The following is a 16,121-nucleotide window of genomic DNA, read 5'->3' as shown; positions in this document are numbered from 1 at the left end:
ATGCATAACAACTATACTAAAGACTAAAAATATTACTAAAATATGGAATTAGGAATTTTGAGAATATAGTTTCTATTTTTATACTTTATTTAAACAGTAATATAATTTTAAATAGACTAAATTCCTATAAATTAATCAAATTTTTGTCCATAAAATTTTTAAAGGGCACCACAAAAAAAATGAGTCACATAATTGCTTCTCAGTGTAACACTAATAAATGTGTAATTTCAATCAACAAATAAATGAACTGATCAATCTAAGGAAGAGACTCTGATAGTCTTTAAATGAATAAATGACAACTCTGTTATGTTTTAAGTATTCTTAGAAAAAAATTTATATGCTAAAACTTAAAGGCTTCTTTTATAAGGAATTCATACTACATTGTGGATATTTGTCTTTGATTTCCCAACTAAACACTCACTTGTTTGATGCGATCTGGGTTAACGGTGGTCTGGGGTTGTAGAATGCTGACTGGTTCTGTCTTGGCCACATTCTGGGGCATTTCTCGAATTTTTTCTGCAATGAATCCATGAACTGCATTCAGTGCTTCAACTGTTCCCTGGATCAAGCACACTCGTTCAGTAGTACCTGTGGATAAAAGATTAATATTCAGAAAACGCTTATTTTGTTGGTTTTTTTTTTTCAAAAAAGCTTTAAAATGGATGCTATACAAATGCCAGTAAAAAATGTAAAATGTAGAACTCCAAATCTTGAAAAGGGTCAGCTGAGCCAGGGATCCTGAGAAGTTCTGAACATACCATTCATTCACTGACATAACCAATATGTACTGAGCACTTAAAAAGAACTTAGGGTTAGAAACAGGTTAACACACAGATGAAGATCCACAGACCCAACTTTAAAGAGCATACTGTTACCGGCGAAAAACAGACATCAAGCCAGACAATTATAAGATACGATGAATGAACTATAATGGCTATATCTACATGCATGACATATGAGTGGTTTGCAGTAAAAAGAACATTTAAATCGGTGCAGAGAGGGATCTTGGAAAGTTTATATAGTAGATAAATCTCTGAATTTGTACACCCTTTATTCCCTTACCCTGCTCTACTTTCAATCACAGCAACAATGCTATTTGACAATTTATATTTGCTTATGTTTTACTTTGCAAGCAAAAGGACAGTGAATTTGTTTGTTTTGTTTTGTGCTATAGTTTCCCCAAAGCCTAGAGCAGTCTCTGGCACCTAATAGGTACATGATAAATATTTACTGGATAAATGAATCAACACTGCTTGTATCAGTTATGTAGTTTTAATGGTAGAATATCATAATTAAAAACAAAATTTTAAATTGTTTAAAAGTGGAAATTCATGAATCAAGATTTTTTAATAGTATTTGCTTCATATCTAGTGAATAAAATATAGACACATCATGTGAGGCATGACTAAAATGAAATTGGTCAGGTTTAATACACAGGTCCTACAACTCATTTTATACTTTACAGATATACCTGAAGACAATAAAAATAAATGATAAGTTTTCAGACTATTTTGAGCCTCACTGCAGCAGCCTGGTATTAAACTGTAATCCGCTCAGCAGCCCAACACAACAAATGCATAAACTTCTCAGAAGGAAGTGTTGCTTTACTAAAGTTATCAAAAAAGTCAAAAGAATATTTTAAAATTTATAAAATACTTGTTTTTTAACTAATAAGAAAACATCTAAGTACTTAACACATTTCCTTTTGGTGCTACAGTTTCAAAATTCTAAGCCACTCAGAAGTATTTTTAAGGTACATTTTGAAGGACAAAAGTGTGAAATTATACACATTTCAAAAATCTCAGGGAGTTTACACTGCTTTAAGGATTAATTGCCATATAAACCATTTTTCTAGTAGTTTTAAATTTTTAAAAGACTAGTAAAAGATTATCATTCTTACCTTTAGGGAAAAAAAGAGGTCTTCAGAATTAGGAGCAGAAATAAAGAATAATACTATATGAATACACCTAAATTAAATTTCCCCATTTTAAACAATGAAGATACAAGTTTATGAAAAGCTATGTCTCCTAACTTGTACAAAATATTTCAATAGAGAGCAAGTATATTTTTCAATTGTAAGAATGGATAGAATCTGAAAAACATAATGTGAGTCTGAAGCCTTACTATTTCCTGTTTCTCATAATCAGCTTTTCTCATCCTTATCTATCTTGATGTATCTCTGTATCTATTCCTGGGTAAAATGATCTAGCTCATAGGAATACTCCAGGGAGTCTTTACAAGGTTGTATTAATTGTCCAATAAATGACTAGAAAGGATGAGAATTGATCAATGCAGCTCATGCAAAGTGTTCTCATCTAAGTCAGCAGACAAAACAAAACATAGATCAGATTACATTCCTGCTTTTGGAGACAACAGCAGAGTGCTCTTTTGGGGATGCCGAGACAGGAAAGGAAATCAGCCTCAACAGATTTTTTTTTTAAAAAACTTGGCACTAAGTAACTAAAGAGACTATATAATACATGTTGCTCTTAAAATTCTAATAGAATACCTACTGTGTCAGACAACACAGTAACCTCAATACCCTTCAGACTATACAGACTAACAGGCAGTAAATGGAAATCACTGAGCCATAAAGAAATATGATTGTCTAAAACTAAATTTCACATAGCACATATGAGACAATCTGGAGATAGTTTATAGGTCCAAAGTTGCGGTAAATATTCTTTAAAGGTTAAATTATATTACTACCATTAGAACTACTACAAAAAAGAAGGAAAGAAAGAAAAAATGAGATTGTACATCCTCCGATGGGAATTGCTGCAATCCTCAGAAGAGATGCTGTCATATTCTTCCTCTGAACTCTAATGGCCTTTTCACTTAGATAACATAAAACTAAAATTTTTAGGAGAAAGTCACAAAAAGGGAAGACTGTCAGGTATATGACCAAACTGTGTAACAAAAATGAGACTATAAATCATAAAAGTTGCTGTTTTTGTCATTTTATAGGCTTTTAGGCTCCATTAGTGTCTAAACTAAACTGCCAGTTATTTATCATTTTATTTAACAGTAGCATTTACTTCTCTTTGCAATAGACTAGCAACAGAAGCTGAGAAAATTACATAAAAGTATATGCTTTTTTTTAATAACGTAAAGATACAGGATTATAAGACACCATTAATTTAAAATTGCACTTTTAAGAGGGAAATCAGAAAAATTAGTAGGGTCAAATATAGGCAGTGAAATTTGAAATGGCTTTAAGTCTTGATATCACATGTAATATCATGAACTGAATATGCATGTTGATAAAATTAGGTACAATTATCAGATTCCATTGCAAAATTCTGATATATATTTATAATAAAATATATTCACTCTGTGCTACTGTAACCTTGGACAAGTCATTTAAATTGTTTCTGCTTCTACCTAAGGCATTGTCACCTGTGCAGTGGACCCCAACCCCTCTTACCAACCAATCACTGTTTCTCCAGGTATCATAATTTTTTCTTTTCTATTAGATCATTTCTATCAGCAGAAAACGTGTTACAATTTGTACAGTTTTTAAAGATCCTTCCTTTATGACAGAAGTAGAAAATTATCCTTTGGTAAAGCATATGAAATAACTGATTTAGACAAAGATCATAAAATCATAAGATGAAAGGTTAATGGGAAAATTTCAGTGGAACCATCAGGCAGTCACCAATTGACTACACTGATCAACATTAGCATAACTAAGAGTGTGAAAATCGAACATATGCCTCCTGACATGACGCAATATGAAGCACAGGGCTCAGCGATAAAGTATGCATCCCAAACTGGCTGAGCCTAAATCTAACCAAACATTTGGTACTACGTTACTGTTCACAAATAATACTGAAAATAGAAAAATAAATTAAATGACACCATGAGGAAGCAAAGATACAAATCAAGAATGTAAGATAGTCAGGACAACTCTAATTTCATCAATATAGGAAAGGCTGCTTTCTAGACTAAAAGGGCCGTAAGAGATACGATGATCAAAGGCGAATTAGAATTTGACTGAATCTATATTCAAACGACTTTCATTTTAAACATAATTATGGCAATCTCATAAGAGCGGGGTATTAGATAGCATCAAAGAATTACTGTTAATTTTAATAGGTGTGATTATGCCATCAGATTGTGTGAGACAGTGTCTTTTTTTCCTTTTTTAAAAGATGCATACTGAAGTACATATGGCTAAAATGACTGTCATTTGCTTCAAAGTATTTTTTGCAACAGAAAAATGAGTAAATTAAATAGGTATGCCAAAATCTTGATATTTTTGATAAATATGAAGTGTATAAAGAGGTTCACTGTTTTTCTATGTATGTTTGAAATTTTTATAATGAAAGGAAAACATTTTAAAGCACTCCCTGGCCTCATACCCCTCCTCTAGTTACAGCTCAATTTCCCTATCCCTCAAAATTCCTTGAATGAGTTACACATATATTCTCTTTCTACTTCTTTACCACCCATTCCTTTTTTCTTGAATCTACTCCAATATGGCTTCTGTTCTACTGCTCCATGAAACTACTCATCACAGCTATATCCTGGTAAGTCCAATCTTCATGTCTATGATGTCTAAACCATCAGCAGCATTCAACATAGCTGACCATGCTGTTCTAAAAACACTTCACTTGGCTTTCAAGATACCACATGGCCCTTGTTTAATTCAATTCATTCATTCATTTGACAAAAATCTACTGAGTCCCACTAAATATTAAGTACTATACTGGATACAGCAATGACCAAACAGTCAAAGATGCTTTCATGGAGTTCTTATTTTAGTTCATGAAGACAGACACTATACATAAAGCAAATAAAATACATAGAAAGGATATGAGATAAAACTAGTACTATGGGAAAAGTCAGAGGATAATACCAGGATAAGCAAAGACAAAAATAAAAGTAAAGGATAAAAGAGAGCTTGTCTGTCATGTTCACTACTGCATCCTCAGTGTCTAGAATAGTGCCTGGCACACTGCAGATGCTGAAAAAGTATTTTCTGCATAAATGAATAACCATGAGTCTAATTTTCTTATCTGTATATTAAAAATATATGATTGATTTTAACCTTTTCACCTATAAAATGTCTATAAAACTAGTAAGCCTCTTTGGGTTTATAAGGGGAGTCAATGTATATAAGAATGAGATCTATTTGGGGAAATGATTTTAAAAACTAAAATAAGTTATAAATTATAATGTCAGTAAAAAGAACACTTGATTTTTAAAAAAGCTTCGAGAAAGGTAATAGGAGAAATAACAAATAGTTCAATAGTCTTTTTCCTTCCCAGGACAGAAAAGAAAATAGATAAACTCTAAAAATGTCGTCTACCTAAGAGAATAAAATTATGAAAAGAATACTTTTGCTGTAGTATATAATACCATCCAAGACTTTTTAGATACCTGAGACTTATTTCAACCAGGATGAGTCTAGTTTAGAATAATACGCATATACTAATGATCTGATCCATATATTTCCAATGTCAACAATAAGGAAAAGTAGCGAACAATTTGTTTGGATGTTAGAAATGTATCAGTTTATACTCCTACTGAAATTATAACTTTAAGTATCTTATGATATAAATGCAAATATATACTTCTTTAGGAAATATTAGTGTCAGTCTAAAGTAAGAAATTTGGTTGAATGAGTAACAGTGAAACATCTCAAAATTAAAAATTAATACCAAAAATCTAGTAGAATATTAGTAATTCTATGACAACCTATAGACAATGTTTATAGAGAAAGTGGAAGTGCCAGTTAACTTTTCAATAGGCAAAAATTGAGGCTTAAAACAAAATATGATATATAGATAATTTTATCAGTAAGATAACAGCTATTAATAGCACAGAAAAATTCCTTTCTCTGGATAGCTAATATTCTGAATGGATAGAGTTTATTTCTCCCAATATGACATTTAGTTTCTACCATTTTAAGAAATATCTCCCAATTTGTTATATATTTTAAAATATACTTAATATTTCCATAATACTTGGGCAAAACTACATAGTTCTGGACAGTAATACAGTGGCAAACACAAGATTTCTTTAGGTATGCATGTCTATCCTTATACAAATGGTGCTCTGTGATTGGTATTTGTTTTTTCAGTTTTCACATTCTTCCTCTTACTACCACTTACCCCTGCTGTTTGTTGGTAGGTCAGGTTCTAGCAACTTCCGCTCTTCTACTTTGCTGCTTCTAGTACTCAATGGCTGGTGAACCAGCTAAGTGAGGTTACTGAAACTATATAAATTAGCAATGGATAGATTCTGAGTGACAACCATAGAGGAGGTTGACCTCCGTGAAATCTATTTTGGCTTTTCCGCCTTTATTTCTGAATTTAAGGTCAGTACTAATAGGTAAAATATTCCACTGATGCTTCCTTAAGGTTTAAAATTGCATGTAAGCATTTTTATTTTTAAAACTAAAGACAGAGAATATAATTTTCTTTAATGAATAAAGCAATTTATAGTGATTATTTCACTATTCTCAGTCTATAATCATGGTGATCTAATTATGTGAATGTCTTTGTAGTTTAAAAGAAGCATAAACATTAGCTCATTAGCTTTCCTGTAGTTTAACTATTATAAGTCAAGTATAGAGTATCAATCATTTGTAATGACATGTATTACAAATTTCAGGTTAGAACAAAATGCAAATTATTTTAAAAAAGAATAACAGTATAGTATTATATAAGTTATAACACAATTATTTAATATATTATTAATACAATTATGTATTATGTAATATATGATATCTCATTTAATGTTCACAATTATCAGGGCAGATAATATTTTCACCAACTTATAGGTATAGAAGTGACAGCAGTTGGGCCAAGGATACATAACTAACAAATGCAGAGAGAAGTAAGGTTTTTTTCAAACACCATATTTTTTTCATTACAACATATACCTTCTGAAAAATGTAATGTTAGTCCAGCTACCAAATTACAACCTTTTAACAAAGTCACATATGTTTCAGCTTGATGATGGAACAATAATTTTCACCCAAGCCTGATAATTTTTTAAATACACTGAGTCATACTATTAATATCACTTCACAGATTTATTTCAAATCTAGTATAAAATGAAAGAAAAAATTGACCTTTCTTGCAGAGAACAAACCACCATAGGAGATGGTTAATAATTGTGCGGGCTATTAGCAAATGTTTTAGAACAAATTTTCAGATCAACAAAGCACTTAGGAAAAGTGCCATAAAAAGTAAGTTCAATTTGTAATTGCAGCTTTTATACCATTGTACAGTTTTGCACATTTGATAAAGCTTCCTCCTACCCTACAATTACTGAGGGAAAAATATACTATTTCAAGAAGAGGCTTTTTAAAAAAAGGAAATCATAGGAATTGACATCTCATGAAAGTAATAATTGCTTTTCTCCTTCAGGTGATTAACTCTCTACACAATCATGTATCTACTTCTAAACTGTAAAAATTTGTAGGGGGCCATTATAACATGTTTTAGTCCAAAGCCAACTTAGTGAAGCTTGAGTCTCTGTTTATAGAGTATGCTTTAACATTTAAATATACTCAATTAAACCAAAGGATAAAAGTATACTTTTTAGAAAAATCTAAAAGCACTCATATGCTTCAAAGAACTTAAGATGAGAGAATGAGTGACAGCCAGAGATGTTCAGCTTCTCACTCAATCTCTGTCCTATGCATGCAAGTGGCATAGTCATTTACTTTTAAATAGCCATTCCCACAAAGCAACATCAGGAGTTTAGGAGACTCTATGTTCTGAAGACCCTGAAGTTTGAAAGCAGACATATCTGAAAATTCTAATTAACAATTATAATTTATTTAGTTTTTAACTTCTGAGGTCATGCAAAAGACCTTACTATAGTTATGATGATGACTAATTGTTCATTTGTATTTAGCACAGGCTTATGCTACATTCAGAACTATAGCAATCCTAGTTTGGTCAATATTATTACCTTTGAACTTCCACCAAGGATTATAGGATTATAAAACTGCCATGACTAAATTTTATTTAAAATATAACTACACTTTTATAAGTACATATAAAATAGACTCCCTGACTTTGCCTCCACTCCCAATCAGTGTCGACATTTTTGACACTAATTAGTACTCTTAAATTTCTGCTATGAGAAAAATGGCGCTTGGAATTTTTCTAGCTACTCCATATGAGTTAGTAGGAATTCACCTGCAGAATTTTGTGGACCACGCTTGGAAGCTGGGAACACAGCTTGCAACAAACATGATATCAAATCAAGCTCAGAACCAGTGGTAGCAGGCATAGCTAATCAAAGTCATTTGAAAGTAAGGAGCAAAACATGCAACTGGACATGTAGCATGGTAACAAATCTGAACAGTGCTGCTGCTATAAGCTGACAGCAAGATGATGAACATCTCTGGTGATAGCCCCATTCCTACCAAGTGACATAAGTTATCACCTTTGAGAGCCGATAGAGCATAATACATTAGTCAAGATTAAGCAGTAAGTATAACTCTCTATTTTCTTAAAAAAAGTGTTATCAGAAAATGACTCCATCTTTATCGTGAACCCACAAATCCAATATGAAAGCAAGGCCCACATTTGCGTGGATTTTAAGAGAGTGAATTATTCAAGTCAATGAATGGTAACAATTGCCATACTGTTAATCACATGCACTGTATCAGATGAATGTAGAGGAAGCATGAAGAATAGTGGCCCATTAACTTGCTGGAGGAAGGAATATGTGAAGGGAAATTTGTAAAGTTTGGGAAAATGATAAAAATTTCAAGAGTATATATAATCCTTTTATTTTAAAAATTGTTTTATTAAAATATTTAAAATATATTAATTTGTGGCAGTTTTATATATGTTGAAGTAATATAAAATGACAAAATACTTGAAAATTGTGGTAAATTATACATAACATAAAATCTGCCATATTTATAATCGTACAATTACATGGTATTTTTATTCATAAGCTTGTGCAAGTCTATTCCCAAAATTATTTTATCACCCCAAATAGAGAATCTGTAACCCTTGAAAACTAAATCCCCATATATTCCCAACATCCCTTAGTAACTGCTAATCTTTCTGTTTCTATGAATTTGCCTATTCTAGCTATTTCATATAAATGGAATCATACAATATTTGTTTTTTTTGTATCTGGCTTATTTCACTTAGCATAATATTTTCTTCATGTTGTAGCATATATCAGTACTTAATTCCTTTCTGTCCCTGAATAATTTTCCACTGTGTATATATAAAAATTTTGTTTATCTGTTTATGAACACTTAGGCTGTTTCCACCTTTTGGCTACTGTGAATAACGCTGCAATGAACATTAGCATGCAAATATTTGCTTAGGTCTCTGTTTTCAGTTCTTTTCAGTAGTATACATCTAGGAGTAAGAATTCCTGAGTCATACAGTAATTCTGTATGTCGGTAGCTTTTTGAGGAACAGCTAAACTCTTTTCCACAGCAGCTGCACCATTTTACATTTCCACAATCAATGTACGAGAGTTCCAATTTCTCTACCTCCTCAATAACATGTTATTATTTTAAAATAATAGCCATCCTAATAAATGTGAAGTGGTATCTCTGTGTAATTTTAATTTGTATTTCCCTAACGACAAATGGTGTTGGGAATCTTTTCATTGCTTATTGGCCATTTGTATATTTTCTGTGGAGAAATGTCTATTCACATCCTTTGCCTATTTTTTCTTCTGATTGTCTTTTTGTTGTTGAATTTTAGGAATCCTTTATATATTCTAGATATTAAAGCCTTACCATACATATGATTTGCAAATACCTTCAGATACATGGATTTATTTCTGGACTGTCAATTATACTCTGTTAGTCTATGTCTGACCTTATGTAAGGTACCACATTGTTTTGATTCATGTAGCTTTGTAGTAATTTTTGAAATCAGGAAGTGTGAGTCCCCAGCTTTGTTCTTTTTGAAGACTGCTTTGGCTACTCAGGGCCCCTTGCATTGCCATATGAATTTGAGGATAGGGTTTTCCATTTTTACTGAAAAAGGATGTTGGAATTTTATTGTATCTGTATACTGCTTTGGCAATATACATATTGGCATCTTAACAATACTAAGTTTTCCTACCTATGAACATGGGGTGCTTTCCCATTTATTTAGGTGTTCTTTAGTCTTTCATCTTCTTAGTTAAATTTGCTCCTAGGTATTTTATGTTTTTAGGAGCTATCGCAAATGAAATTGCTTTCTTAATTTCTTTTAGGGATTGTTCATTGATGGTGCATAGAAAAACACTGATTTTTGTGTATTGATCTTGTACCCTACAACATGGCTGAATTTACTAGTTCCAGTAGTTTTCTTGTAGGTTTCTTTGAGGTTTTCTATATTTGGGATCGTGTTATCTATGAATAGACATAGTTCTACTTCTTCCTTTCCAATTTGGAAACCTATTTAAAATTTTCCCTGTTCAATTATTCTGGCTAGAATTACCAGTACAGTGTTGAATAGCACTGGTGAAACAGGTGTACTTGTCTTGTCCTAAATCTTAGCGGGAAAGATCTCAGTGTTTTATTACTGAATGTGATGTTATAAGTGGGTTCCATAAGTGCCCTTAATCACATTGGGGGAAATGGCAGTATTTTATCAGGAAAAATATTACAAACCTACATCTTGCTAATCCATGCTCTCCCTATGCATTACAGTTTTGCTATGACCATGATGCTGGAAAAAAGGGAGCAAAACATCTTACTTAATAAATAGCTTCAGCATGCCACAGTATATTTAGAGAGAAATGTGACTTTGGGGCTGAAAGTGAGGCTCCAAAGTTCTTCAAAGTTCTTTAGCTCACTTGCCAAAAGTTATTTTTGTATTCTCTGATGTGAACAGACAACAGAGTATCTTACCACTTCACGTTTTTCCAACATCAAGTATTAGACAATCACAAACTAAAGAATATCAGAATAAATTAGCGTTACAGGGGCTAAAAGTGATAAAACTGGTGGCTACTGTTCAGATGCAGTTTTGTGATGTCGTGAACTAAATGTGACTTATCTATTATACACTTAGTTTTAAAAATGTCTCAGAAAATGGCAAAATTGTGTTTCTATAATAATTTTCCATAATTCTAATTCTTGTTTCATATAAGCCTCTCTCCTATCTTTGTCTCTATTATTCTGAATTCTTAAAATGTTATGGAGAAGGCTTGTCAACTGGAAGAATCTCAGACTAGATGTTACCTGTGACTGAGTGACTGTCAGATACCTTCATGCACTACCATAGTAACAGACAATTTTCCACGGTCTTAAACCTCCTGACCCTCTGGCTAGTCCTCTAGACTTATAATCCACTTGAAGACAGATCCTTGGACTCCTGGTCACCCACTGACCTCTGATGCCTGTGAGGACAGATGACAGGCTCTCTGTCATCCTCTGGCCTCCTTCCCTTTAGAGGGAATCTCTGGGTCTTTGGTTTCCTGTCCACTCTTTATGCAGCTTTTGGCCTCCTGCCCTTACTCACTGACCTACCCTTGTGAATAAGTCCTTGAGTATCCTTCTTAGTGCATTTGTGTCAACTGTTCCCCTGACCAGTGGCTCCCACACCTCAGTATTTCACTACTCCTGCTCCTCCCCCATCGAAGGCCACTACATCATTTCAAGGAAGAGAAAAGAAATGTCAGTGGTATCATACCTTTAAAATACTAAGCTGGACTATAACTTTACTTGTCCATCTTCCTATGAGATGACTATTCCTCACATTCTTACATACCTAAGTTACCAGCAGAAGTCTAAATCTCTTTAGTCACCATAATCAGATTCTTATGCTTACAGCCTTCTCTATGTCCCTGAGTCAGACCCAATTCCTATCGTCTGTCCTTGTAAACTTCTTCATTGTGCCCTCTGTTACCTCAGTTTCAAAATATGCCCCATATCTGAAACTCCTTTCCTGAATGCTCCTTGTAATCTCCCCCTTAAAATCTGGCTGTTCCCTACATCTTTATGTCTCATGGAGCACTCTCAACTAGGGCAGTCTTTTTTCTCTCAAATCTCAGGTTACTCTGGCCACAAACTGTTGAGATATTTTCCTTGTTTGACTTTGCCACTCCCATTGCTCTGTCATCACTCATTCTTTCAAAGTTTTCTGGAACAAAGACTGAACAGAAGTACAGGTAAAAAGGAGACAGTGAGTCAGATGCTAAAGTCAACAAAGAAGAATGATAGGGATATTAGTAAATTATAGCAATGAAGAAAAACAGCAAGTTGTGTATACTTTTATGCCATTTTACCTTTTCCTCTCCATTCAGTAGCTTCAGTTAACTATTCCTTCTTTATAGAAACACTTTCTTCCTTTGACTTTTTTGCTGCTACTCTCTTCCTAGGTCAGGTAAAATTCAGTTCCATGGTTGCAAATGCCATAAAAATATATTATGAATTAATTCACTCTCTTTCTCCTGACACCTCCTAGTCCAAATTGTCACTGTCTCTAAACAGGATAGCCCACTTCCTGCACCTCTACAATCACTCCTTATTCAAAGTAATTTCTCAAACACACAAACCATATGTAACTTACCTGTTTAAAAACAAGGTACTGTATTCTCATTTTTCAGTTAAATTCAAACCCTTTACTCTGGCTTTCAAAATTCATCATGACCTGGCCTCTGCTTAGTTCTTAGTCTTCATCTCATATTACTCTCCCTCTCTTTTTCTTCACTCTAGAGTTAGGTCTTTTTTAGTTCCTGGAACATGTCAAGCTTCTTCTCACTTAGGCTCTTTCTTCCTACTGATGCCTATACTAGGAAAACTTTTTCTCTGGCCTTTCCCACAGAAGCCCCTTTCTCATTGTTAAGACCTTGACTCAGTGATTCTTCATCAGAGGAGTATTCCTTGGCAACCATGAAATAGCCTGCTCTCAATCACTCTCTATCACTTTATGTTCCTTTACCTTCTCCATGACTCCAACACTTTCTGAAGTTATAGTCTGTTGTGACTTGTTTACTTCATTGTTTGTCTCTCCCCACTGAAACAGAAAGTCCAAGAGGGCAGAAACCTTGACTGTTTTGTTCACAGGGGTTTTCCCAGGCCAGCATTTAGCAGAGTGTTGATAAAGAATGATTAATTTAATGAGTTAAAACTATGGCCTTGGATGAGCAACATTATAACAAATTTTATTAATCCAGATAAATTACATTAAAATCTACTGTAAATGTCAAAAGAAGAGGAAAATACATACAGAGAAGTATATTAAACAGATGAATTATCAATGACACCAGGTAAACCAAAGACCATTATCACATAATGTCTCCTAATAAAATCTATTAAGAACATATGTATCATACATTTCTATTTTAAAGATTATGTTCTTTCTAATAATGCTTTTAGAAAAACCCAGGGATGGGAACTCAGCTCAATGCCCTTTACCTACTCAATGACCTACAGATTACTCCTTAGAAGGTACACCCAACTCCACAGAATGAATAATTTTACAAAGGGTTTTCCCAGGGGAAAATATCCAAGTAACCAATTCCCTACATTGGAGTAGGGCGTACAGACAAAACTTCATAATTAAACTTAATCACTATAATGATAAAATATGAAACCCTGACCTCAAATTAAGACTTCCCTATAATACTGCTGTGTATCAAAGCATGACATTTTGCTTTGGCATCTACTGAATGCCAATAACTACACACTGCTAAGAAAACAAATGTTTTTATCAATTAAGTCATTTGACTAAATTCTGTTAGATTACATTAGAATTAAATCAAAAGTTTTAATATATTTATCATGAACACTTCTATGTAAAAATTTGAAAATATATGACTTTAAATTGAGTTCACCTCTATTTAACTGATGAAAAAGAAAGTGCTAACATGGTATGTTTCTAAAGGACTATGAAAACACTATTTATTTACTCAATGAGTCTTTAAAAAGCTCAAAGAAACCATGGTTTTATAAACATCTATAATCAGCTAATATATTCTGAAAACAAAGTAAACGGCAGTTATTATAATAGTAAAATAATTTTACCTAGAGTAAAACTAGCCCTAGTGTTTTACTATAGTAAAGTAAAGATTATAGACATCTGCATTATATTACAAGGTGGTACAGTATATTACCAAGCTGAAATATCAGAGAAACATAAATGAACATAATTTGACATTAAATTTGTCTGAGTACTTTATAAAGAATCTTAATTCTGAATAAGATCTACAAAACAGCCCTGAAAAGCTCCCCTTGGGAATATTATTTTTAAAATTCTGCAAATTAATTTAAAAGGAATAAAAAATTACTGAGAATTTAACCTCCAGTCTTCTTATTCATCATCTAAGCATATTCAAAATTAGAGATCAACAATCTAAAACTATGAAGAAAACAATGTGAATGTGAAAGATATAGCAAAATGATTTTTCTTATCTAATTTCTAATAATGCAAGGGAGGAAACTTTTAAGCTATAGGCTACTATTTATGTATAGCTCTAAAAAGGAAAATAATAAAGTGATATATAGAAACTCCATAGGTAACATTAGTGTGGAGCTTATAAAAAATTTACAAGGACTTTGACTACTCTTAGTCTTGAGAAAATTTACATGGACTTTAAGCTCTCCTGTGTTCCTCAGATATTATGTTAGCAGAGAGGTGTACACAACTAAAGTATTTAAAGCTTGATGAAAATTTACTCTTTTATGGAAATTCAGGTAGAGCATTTTTTCTATCATATATTTAATTGCCACAGTGTGGAAAAATAAGCTCAATATATGTTACTTATGAAGTGTTACAAACATAGCAGAACACCATCTTATTAGCCACAGTCAATATCCACACGGTCTCAAAGTTCAGAACTACAGTCCTCAAAGCCATCATATTTGGTAATACAATAGTACTATGGTAATCCTATGTAATTACTACACTACATAATTACCAATGTCTGTTTGACTACTTCCCCAGTAATTCTATTTTCAAGTAAGTCCATCTCTGTTTTTAACTCTTTTTTTAGATGTTCTAATTGCATTCATCCTTCTCCCCCAGTAACTCCTATTTATCTTTCAAATCTCTGACTAGTCAACCATTTCCCAAAGTGTAACCTCATTTCCATAGCTCTTTCTACGTGTACCCTCAGCATTTTGTACTTCCTTAGAACATCAGTTATCACGGATTAGATTTGTCTATTCACTAGTCTGTCCAGTCCAAAAGAATAGGAGCTCTTTGTTTATGCTTATATTGTTCATCCTTACACCCACAGCATCCTAGCATGTGTGTGTCAAATACATAAAAAATACATACGATTTAATAACTGATTCTATGGATGTATATATGGATGGCAAAGATTAGCTCAGTAAAGCTTTACTAAGTAGATCACACTTTAATCTGAGTTCTAAATCATATGAAGCAAGTGTTCATCAGCAGATGTGTCAAAAGAAAGGGGCATTTCAGAAAGAGAGAATTACATGTGTAAAGATAAGGAAGTTTGAGGAAAAAAGCTCTGTCAGAAAAACGATGTCCCATGTAAATAATTCCATATGATTGGGGAAAAAAATTCAAGGGGAATAGGCAGAGATGAAAATGAAAAAATAGTGAGAACCCAGACCATACAAAGTATTTGTAAGAAAATAGATAATATTATTACAAGTTGAATAATATGACCATGTTGGTAAAAAAATTCTGAAATTGCCACTTCAAGAAAATTTAGGAATTGAGAGAAGTATTTTTTAAAAGAAAAAAACAAAATTGTGTTATACAATCACCCTGTTCTAAGATAAGTTGTAGAAAAAGGTGTAGGATTTTTTTTTAAGTATTAAAACCCCCAAATGCTAGTCTAGCACTTCTGTAAGTATATTTTACATAACACTTGCCCTACAATATGCTCCATGAAAAAATGGAATCTCTGGTCAAATACATTTGAGGGGAAAAACTGCATATAATATCCTTCTCTCTGATTTACAATGCACATTAGCATATTAAAAATGTGAAGTCTTACAATAAAGAAACCCATTTAACTTTTTTTAATAAGTAGATTTAATTATCCATGACACCGTTTTGCATGTAAAACCTATTAACATCCTGCCCAAGCAGTTTTTTTATAAAACATCCTCTCTAAAACTAAAAGGTCACAAATCAAATTCATATTTAAAGTACTCACCTTATAGTTTTAAAAAGGTAGCAATTCACTATTATTTGTAGAACATA

The 16,121-nt window shown here is 32.7% G+C and overlaps 1 protein-coding gene across 2 annotated transcripts in view; it reads right to left on the bottom strand.

The window, feature by feature from the left end:
• The window catches only part of NOVA1 (NOVA alternative splicing regulator 1), a 145,884-nt gene that overhangs the window by 37,687 nt on the left and 92,076 nt on the right, over positions 1 to 16,121 (bottom strand). For both annotated transcript variants that reach the window (XM_074365696.1, XM_074365697.1), the window contains one exon: positions 422 to 588. In XM_074365696.1, the coding sequence (XP_074221797.1) occupies positions 422 to 588 (167 nt within the window). The remainder of the gene's footprint in view (positions 1 to 421; positions 589 to 16,121) is intronic.

Source organism: Camelus bactrianus, chromosome 6 (assembly GCF_048773025.1).
Source record: "Camelus bactrianus isolate YW-2024 breed Bactrian camel chromosome 6, ASM4877302v1, whole genome shotgun sequence".
Lineage (NCBI taxonomy): Eukaryota > Metazoa > Chordata > Mammalia > Artiodactyla > Camelidae > Camelus > Camelus bactrianus.
The sequence above is the reverse complement of the archived record's forward strand: the minus strand, read 5'-3'. Positions and strand labels throughout refer to the sequence as shown.